General features: G+C 55.5%; 1 protein-coding gene across 1 annotated transcript; it reads right to left on the bottom strand.

Annotated features, from left to right (window-relative positions):
* Nucleotides 1-1,179: 1,179 nt before the first annotated feature.
* On the bottom strand, nt 1,180-6,704 carry BIRC5 (baculoviral IAP repeat containing 5). Its single transcript, XM_016143232.2, has 4 exons — nt 6,542-6,704; nt 6,228-6,337; nt 4,712-4,829; nt 1,180-1,419 (listed from the first exon to the last, which is right to left on the bottom strand). The coding sequence occupies exons 1-4, from the start codon at nt 6,650-6,652 to the stop codon at nt 1,330-1,332; spliced, it is 429 nt and encodes a 142-aa protein (XP_015998718.1). The 5' UTR covers nt 6,653-6,704; the 3' UTR covers nt 1,180-1,329.
* Nucleotides 6,705-9,419: the final 2,715 nt, after the last annotated feature.

Here is a 9,419-nt window from a genome sequence, read left to right as displayed (position 1 = left end):
CGGCTGAGGCCGCGCAGGCTCCTGGCGCCGTGTTACCGATGCGGCCAGGCCGAGGAGCACGGGCCCAGGCCGCGGGGGGGGGCGCCGAGCCGGGCTGGACGGGGCGCCCCACGCCGCCCGCCTCACCGCGGCCGCTCTCGCTCCCTGCTTAGTCCACGCTGGGCTCAAACTCGAGCATCACTGATCGAAGGTTGCGAACATCACCACCACGTTGTCCATTTTTAAAATGTTCCCCAAAGAGGTTTTTGCAGTACGATGTTTTAATTAATGTATTCCAGTGCCTCCTGTAGAAAGGTGGACCGATCAGCTGCCAACGCACAGCACTGATGGGGAATGGTCACGTGCAGAAGTGTGGCGACGAGAACTCCCTCCGCGGCGTCCCCGGCCCTGCGGCGTCCCCCGGCCCTGCGGCGTCCCCCGGCCCTGCCGCCCCGTCCGGGGACGCCCGTGGAGGGAGGGGCCCGCTGACCGTGCGCCCTCCCCCCGGGGAGGAGGCGACGCAGGGAGCAGGCCCCGGAAAATGCCGCCTCTGGCATTAAGGCCTTTTCCTTGACTGTTTTAGAAAAATGCTGCTACCTTGGCTCGTGCCCACTGGACGTGACCGCAAAGCACGAGGCCAGCTCTGCCCGGGCGCCAGCCCTCCTGTGCCCCGCCCGCCGTGCGCTCAGCCCCGGGAAGGGCACCCCCGCGTGGGCGCCCCGGCCAGCCTGGGGCCCAGTGCCGCTGGTTCCCCGCTGTGGCCTTGAGGCTACGAAACGACCACACGGGCGAGGACACCCCTTAACACGCACAGCACGTTCCGGGGGCGGCTGCAGGGCTTGGCGGCGTCCGAGGGAGCTGACACGCAGTGCGGGGGGCCGGGGGCACGAGCGCTGCACGTGAGGCTAAGACGGGAGCCCTTGAGCCTCGGCCGGCCCGGTGACGGCGGCCTGACCGCACGCACGCACACGGGCTCGGGCTCAACAGCCCGGCCGCACGACCAGACCTCCCGCCTCCCGCCCGGGCTAGTCCCGGGCCCAGTGAGGCGAAAGCTCCCGGAGCAAGCGAGCGAGCAACAGAGAGAGCGAGAGAGAGAGCGAGAGAGACAGACAGACAGAGAGAGACACAGAGAGAGAGACTCGGTCCCTGGCTCAGCGACGCGAGGTGCCGGGGAAGCCGTGACGCCCGGCGCCGCTGTCCGGGAAAAACACAAATGCAGTTCGCGTGTTCTGATTCGCTAAGGCCCTGCTTGAGGCCCTGCTCGGGGCCCAGGGGAGCCAGCAGACCGGGGACTGAGCCCGGGCGAGGCGGCCACGCGGTCCGCCTGGGGCCGGGAAGCGTGGCGGGGCGTCACTCCATGGTGGCCAGCTGCTCGATGGCATAGCGTACTTTCTTCGCGGTTTCTTCAAATTCTTTCTGCTTGCTGTTGGTCTCCTTTGCCTGGAAATAAAGAACAGACTAGACTCATGAAACCGAGACGGGAGCTTCCAGAGCACGCCGTGAGGACGAGGCCGGGGAGGACGAGGCCCTACCTGCCCCCGCGGGAGAAGTCCAGACTGGACCTGTCCCAGAGCTCCGTGGAGGAGACCCTGCCAAGCCTCGGCTCCCTCCCGAAGCGAACCCTCCACCTTTGGCGCCCCCAGACAGGGCCCCCCACCTGTCCTGCGAGGAGCTCTTTCCAGAGGAACGAGTGACAGCCGCATTAGCGAGTCCAGGGCCCTCCTTCCTCTCTGTGATCTCTACTCTCGATTACTCCGTCGCATTAAAAAGCAAGGGGAACTTTACTGGGTTAGATTTATTAAGGAAAATGGTAAATAAAGGCTAACATTTTTAAAATTGTTTTTCAGTGTGTACTTTTTTTCTGTCTTAAACTTTTCCCCATGTATAAGGCTTTCTTATCTTAAAATTACTAATGAAAAGTAAGTTTAATTTTAAAAATAATAAATCGACAAGCACGAGAGAAAACGGCACCAAACACCAGCGGGGGGCCGGGGCGGGGTCGCCTGCGGGGTCGCCTGCACGGCCCAGGAGCGCTGCCCTCACCGGCTCGGAAAGGCGACCGCGGCCTTCGAAGACGGATTTTTTATTAACTTTTTCTTTTCTTTCAAAAAAGCCTAAAACTAATTAAGCCCCTGTGTGCACCGGCAGTGAGTAGTTCGACCGCCACACAGAGGCCAACGACCTCATTTCACACGTTTTCTAATAAAATGGGGTGGGAACGAGAACAAGGAACTCGCTGCTAAAAACCATAACATTCGCTGGGCGAAAGCCCGCCACGGGGCTCAGGACGCACCCCCCCCCCCCCCCCGCCACACTGTGCCCCCCGCCCCCGCGGGCGTTTGCAAACCCCCGTCTCACACAGAAGCAAGTTTCCCGGCCTGTTCCGCAGCCGGTTTGCTCTCGGAATGGATCCATTTTCAACTCGGTGCGAATTTTTCTCTTTTTCCAAAAGACGGAGGCAGAGTTACAGCCGCTGAAGCGGGCCAGGCCCCCCCGCTGGCTGTCCCACTGCGGCCGCGCCCTGCGCCACGGCCCGCGGACCACCCTGTCACGCCGGTCACACCGCGTGGTGCGACCGCAGAACCGACCGAACGGTTGAAAGCACCAGCCCCGACCTTATTCCTCCCGCCCCGGGGAGTGAGGGACCCCGCTTTGCCACCGGGTGTCCCAGCGGGACGCAGACAGGCCTCGGGTCACGCCCGTTCCCAGCCCCGACTCTGACCCCAGCCCTCAGCTCCTGGTGTCACGCCAGGACACCGGGCCACCTGTTTTCACATCGGTGACACGCTGTTTGCTGCAGACCTTGCAGCTGCTTGGCACTTGGGCAACCCGGCCCAGCGGAACCTTTGGCAATGACAAGAATGTTCTGTTCCCTGCACTGTCCAGTTTGGCAGCCGCTGGCCACGTGGAGCCGCCGGGCAGGGAAAGCTCGTGTGACAGGGAGCTGAAGCCTACGCTTCGTTTACCTGCGACAGCCGCACGTGGCCGGTAGCTGCGCGGACAGACGCACAACTCCAGATGTCACAGCAGCAGAGCTGACGACCGCGGACGTGAAAAACATCTTTCTACGGCATAACTTTCATAAACCAACTAACAAAAGTACGAAGAGCTTAAACTTTCTATTCTTCTCTAAAATATATAACTTTTAAAATTGCCTGGCAGGAAATGCGCCGGTCAGCAGGGGTCGCCCCAGCACGGGGGGGGGGGGGGGCTTGGACTGTTCCTGATAGAAGCTCATATTGTTTCGTAATTAAAGTAAAAAACGAAATGTGTCCGTTTACGGCATTCTGTATTCCGACTTGGGGAAGAACAGGAAACGGTTGCGAAGCGAGCGCCGTCCACCCAGCCGATGGCGGGCGTCTCCTGGGGGGCTCCCCGCCCGACCTCGGGGCCTGGCTGTCGCGAGGACCCCGCGTCCTCCGGCTCTCCCCGTGGAACCCGGCTTCAGCCTCACCGGCCGCACCCTCACCTGCCTCCCGCTCCCTCGGGCACGGCTTTGTCACGACCGTCCCCTGCGCGCGCAAAGCCGGGTTGTTACGGCCCGCGGGACCTGTCCGCCCCGCCCGTGGCTTGCTTTTCATACAGCCACTGGGCTAAGAATGGTTTTTACATTTTTAAACACTTGTGAAAAACAAAAACAAGAAGCAACATCTCACAGAAACTACGTGGCCCGTGAAGGCTGAGCTGCTCGCTGTCCGAGGCACCACCCGGACGTGCACTGACCCCTGGCCTGGGGCTCCCCCCGGCCACTGCCCAGTGCCGAAGACCTCCCCCAGCACGCGGCCAAGCCACAGCTCGCTCACTGACCGGCCTCTCCCCACTTCCTGACAGGAGACTCTGGGCCTCAGCATTTAAAGGCTACCACTACGTTGGACAGTGTTTCCTTCTCATCTCTGAAAGTGAACACGATTCCCAGCTGGAAAGGGCCTTAGAAACCTGCCCTCCACCTGGCAGCAAGGAAAGCACGACCAAGACTGGCTGAAAGTCACAGACAACCAGGACGGGGGACCCTCGCCCACTGCTTTGCTACAAGGATATTAAACACCTAAATACTTATTCTCCGTAAGGCTAACAGGTTGAGCAAATAACGACAGAGCATGCCCAGATGAAGGTGATCTTCGTACCAACCAGTAAGTGTTTAGTAAGCACCCATATAAAATGTGAGATATACGAAAAAGCTATATCTTGTGTATCTGAAATTCAGATTTAACTAGGAGTCCCGGTTCTCTCTGGAACCCCAGTCTCTGCAGCCCAGACTGCTCGGGAGCCTCCCCTCTGGGGACTCACGGCTTCACTCTGTGGTTAGTCTCCCAACGACCCAGTCCACCTGCCCAGGGTCAAAGTTCGAGTGCAGAAACCCCTTCGAGATCCAGCTAGAACGGCGCCCCTCCCCCAACACATGCTCCGCTGCGTCCTCAAACCCTCTTCTGCTCCCACCACGGACCTCGACCGTCACTGAAGGCAGGGATGGCAGCCTAACCATCGCCGTGTGCCACCACCAGAGGGAGCCTCGCACGGAACACGCCTTCACTGAGGGGACACGTGTGTCTCTGACTGTGCGACCCCAACACCCCGCTCCAGGACCAACGCTTTTCTGGCCTTTCACATCCTCACACACACATCCGACAGTCTTCAAAAATGGTTACAGAGGAAAACGGCCCACGGGGCTGGAAAGCTTAGCGCCGAGGATGCTGAGCAGCGCCAGCCCTCGGCTACTCCCAATAATACGTACGATTTTGTTCTTGGCTCTTTCTTTGTCCAGTTTCAAAAATTCACCGAGGGTTAATTCTTCAAACTGCTTCTTGACGGAAAGGAAAGCACAACCAGACGAATGCTTTTTATGTTCCTCTCTAAAAAAAAAAAAAGTCAGCACAAGGGCAGGTCAACGGAGAAAGCTAAGGGAGCAGAGCGGCAGCCCCTTACCAGCGGCCCCTTTCCCAGTCTCAGACACTCCGTTCTGCGTCGAGGGCAAAGCGTGACATGTGAAGCAGATGGAACCAGCGAGCGCCAGGTCCCCAAGCCGCATTCCCACACAGCTCGTCTCAGCGCCTGCTCTCTGTGTGGGCGGCCCGCCCGCGCCCCGAGCCGACGCCTTCCGCCTGGACCATTTAGCAGGAAAAGGGTTACGTGTTACATGAGTCCGGAGCCATCACACGCCAAAACCCTCGAGAGTCCTCGAGCTGTGTGAAGCGATCTCACGTCCCTGGAACTGTTAATAATTTACTGTTATTAACAAAAGCTAAGCGCGGAATTGGCTCTCAGCTCTGCCTCACACCGTCACTTTCTGCCCCGGGAATTAGCCCCGCTGAGCACTGAGCCACCGCGGTACTGGGACGAGCACGTGGCCAGAGTCCGCAAGGCCAGCCAGTAGTAACCAGGGTCTGCAAACACGACGGCGTGCAGAAATTCACTCCCGAGGACACAACGGGTGCTTCCCCAGCTGATCCTCCGTACGCTCGCCACGTCACCCGGTCGATACTGGGTCACACAAGCGAACACATTAGGAAGAGGGCAACACTCTCCCCGCCGAGAGAGAAACAACTCGGGTGATTCTCTAGGGAAAAACATTAAAGTCCTGGAAACAATTGATCTTGAGAAAACGGTGAGAAAAGAATGTGGCAGTACATCTCGGAAACACGGCTATCGTGATCTATCTGAATATGAGTATGCAAGAATTACAAAAAAAAAACAAATAAATAACAAGGTACCTCAAAGAACAAATGCCCAAGTGTGCCACTTTAACGGGGTGGTTTTTTGTGGTTGTGATGTATAACTCAATAAAGTTGCAGATTTCAAAATGCTAAAACGAGGCAAGCACCTGGACATCCCTAGGTCACAACAGCATCCGCTCCTCTATTCTGTGGACCCTGAAAGGCACCTACGCAATAAAGTTGCAGATTTCAAAATGCTAAAACGAGGCAAGCACCTGGACATCCCTAGGTCACAACAGCATCCGCTCCTCTATTCTGTGGACCCTGAAAGGCACCTACGCCAGCGAGGGGCTCTTCAGCATGCGCCCTGAGGGGCGCTCGGCCAAACCACGTTAGTTAGGTTGGAAGCATCGCGAGGCGCCGGCGCACAGAGATTCGTCCATTCGCAACAGCTGTTTAGGGTGCGAAATAAGGTTATAAAACCTTCACTAAATGTCTTTGAAATCCAAAAAGTTTTTCCAAGCCCAGCTGAGAGCAGAAGCTCCTGATGGAGCATGGCACCCCGAGAGCCCAGCGAGGCTGGCCTGGGGTACTTACATGGGGTCGTCGTCTGGCTCCCAGCCTTCCAGCTCCTTGAAACAGAAGAAGCACTGGGCCAAGTCGGGCTCATTCTCGGTGGGGCAGTGGATGAAGCCGGCCGCGGCCATCTGCAGGGCAGAGCGCGGCTCAGGCCTGGGGAGGGGCACATCCCGAAGTCCATGGCGGGGCCAGAGCCCCGCGGGAGGGGTCGCCCCAAGTCCCGGGAGCCCACAGCGGGGCCAGAGCCCCGCGGGAGGGGTCGCCGAGGGTCAGAGCGCGGGTTCTGGGGCGGGGCGGGCAGGCCTGGGACCCGGGAGGCCGCGCGGTCTCACCCGTTCCGGGGTGCAGGCGCAGCCCTCCAGGAAGGGCCAGTTCTTGAACGTAGAGACTCGGTGGTCCTTGAGGTAGAGCTGCCAGGCCGGGGGCAACGACGGGGCGCCCATCCCAGCGCTGCGGAGCGGTGCCGAGATTCAAATCCGGCGGTTGCCGCAGGGCATGTCGGGACTGCGGCTGTCTGGAAATGCGGGGCTGGGAGGCGCGGGGCGTGCTGGGAGTTGTAGTCCTCCCGCAGGGCGGGCCGGCTCCAGCGCGCGGAGCCCCTGGCGGTCTTGGTCCTGTGGCCGCTCTTTCCCGCGCTTAGAACTTGTTAACAGTGGTGGGAAGAGGAACCGATGAGCGAAGTCCTCGTAATGAATTCAGGGAGCGGCCTCTGTCGAGTACATATGTGTTAAGCTCTTTCGGCCTGCACACTCTCATTTGTTTTCACGGGGAGGGGCAGGGGAGAGGGCTCCACTGCTGGAACGCCCTAATGCCAGCTCCCCCTACCCTTGTGTGTGGGGGAAGGGGCGGGAGAGGTTAGAAGGTTCGCAGAGGCGTGTCCATCCTGAGGCCCCACGTCTGCGGGGGGAAAAGATGTTTAGTAGATGAAATCCACAGCTAAACTTGCACCCTCGCTCTAGTGAGCTATTAACTGGCCTATCAAGTCTTCACGGAAGCTTCTTGGAAGTTCAGACGTTGCCCCTCGGAACTTTCTTCTTCCCTTTCCTCCAGAATTCCTCTGGACATAGACATTACTTTGGGTCGATAGCTAGAACTCTGACTATGCCGCAGCATCCAGATATTTGTTCATTCCTGTCCATTTGTTGGGCCCTTAGTTTCCTGATTTTGTGCCATTATGAATAATACTACAATAAATACTTTGTACAAATATCCTTGGTTAGCGGTATTTTCGCGTCCATGCGCTAGATGTCTGAAAGTGGATTTCTAGGCCAAACGTGCATTTAAAATGCTGATGCCTGCTGCAGATTCTTTTCTGAAAAGCTGGAGCTCCGCTCATTCCCATCTGCACGTTTCCTTGCCGGCGCTTTATAATGAAAAGTTTGCTAACATATATATTTTGGTACACTTATCTATTGAGTCATTTCTCTTTTTCTCACCAAGTTTTAGTTCATAAGTATATGATATTAGCCTCGTAGCTGTTACCATGCTGCGACTTGCCATTTCACAGATGGGAAAACTGAGGTCCGTGCCGTGCAAATGATGTCCATGAGCTCACACGGGCAACCGTGTGGTTAAGACACAAATTCGACTGAATAAACTTGAAGATCGGATTGGCTTTATTAAACAATTCATGAACCTGACATCATCTCATCTAAGAAACAAAGAGATACTCCCAGGAGTGTTATACGAAATGGAAGGCTTTTCTGGAAAGGAGGGGCGGGAGGAAGTCCTTAGCAAAAGGGAAATGAAAGTTCATTGGAGAGTCGGGGGTGATGACAGCTTCTCATTGGCTGAGCTGCAGTGTTTTCTTTTGGGTGTGCTTGTCTCTAGGCGAGAAGATAATCTTTCCTCTTTCCAGGGTGAGAAAGTCCACGTACCTCCCAGCCTAGGTGCAAGATTAGTCTTTTCTGCTTGGGGTGATTGACTACAGGCAGGCAGGAGAGAGCGAGAGCTCTCTCTGCAGGCCTTCCCTACTCCAATTTTACTTGAGGTTTCCTTATTAATTTTTCACTGAGCAGATCTAAAACCTGGCTTGCCTACCGCTCACCCAAGGTCTCCAGCACTCCAGCTGGCTCATGCGGGGACAAAGTCTATGTGTACGGAGCCCTTGCTTTGTATTTATTCATTCAATGAGTCTTTACTGATTTATTGATGAGCATAAAACCACTATGCTCCAGGTACCGTTCCAAGTGCAAAGGACCCAGCGGGAAATAAGTTAGGCAAGGTCCCCCCGCGTGACACCTCAGGCACCATGGGAACACATCACACGCAGGAAATCACGTTACTGCGTGTGCAGAGAGTCGGAGTCCTAAGTCTGCGCCCACGGACCACAGACAGGAGTGATGATCCGACTGGCATTCTCCTTCCACTTCTCCCACCAGGTCATGTTACCTGGCCTCTGTGAGCCTCAGTTTCCTCAGATGTAAATGGGAACTTGATCACTCAGAACCGTGAGACTTCCAGCTGACCCTTCGGGCTGACACACATGTGTGTGATTATGCTGGTAGGATAAACATCTAAAAGAAGGATTGCTGTACAGCCAACCCACCCTCTCCATCATCAAAGCATAAAGGGTTTGCTCGACCATCCTCTCCAGTGGATGTGACCCCAAGTCTTTCATCCAGGCTATTTTAATCAGATTTTTGCCAATATGACATTCATTGAAAAAATATATCTTCTGGAACAAACTCCAGCAAGCAAACAGATTTCTGTTTTCCATGTCCTATTGGGCACAGACAAATTTCAGCTTTTTTTTCCATTTAAATGTTTAGTTTACTGGAAACTTCAGCTGCTTCGGTCTTTTCCATAAGATTTTTAAAAATTATTATTACTTGTGCATTTATCCCATACAAGAGTAACATATAACGTCGATAAGATTTATTATAAAGTTAGTATATTTTATAACATTGTCTATGCAGAGAAATCTCGGCATTTGAGGCTTTGGTTACTTTCTGTTTCTGTGATAAGTATTTGGAATGCCTGCATTTTTTCCTAGATCATTCTTTTTGTTAAATTGTACATATATGCATAAATGTGTATGGTAAAATATACATAGCACAAAATGTACCGTTTTAACCACTTGTAAGTGTGCGGTTCAGCGACACTGAGCCCAGTTTTGTGCAGCCGCCCCCACTGTGCACCTCCGGAATGCTTTCATTTCCCCAAACTGAAATTCTACTCACAAAACACTAACTCCCCCATTCCCATTAT

Source organism: Rousettus aegyptiacus, unplaced genomic scaffold, assembly GCF_014176215.1.
Source record: "Rousettus aegyptiacus isolate mRouAeg1 unplaced genomic scaffold, mRouAeg1.p scaffold_m13_p_6, whole genome shotgun sequence".
NCBI classification, from domain to species: domain Eukaryota; kingdom Metazoa; phylum Chordata; class Mammalia; order Chiroptera; family Pteropodidae; genus Rousettus; species Rousettus aegyptiacus.
Note: the sequence above shows the minus strand (reverse complement) of the source record. Positions and strands in the feature narration are given on the sequence as shown.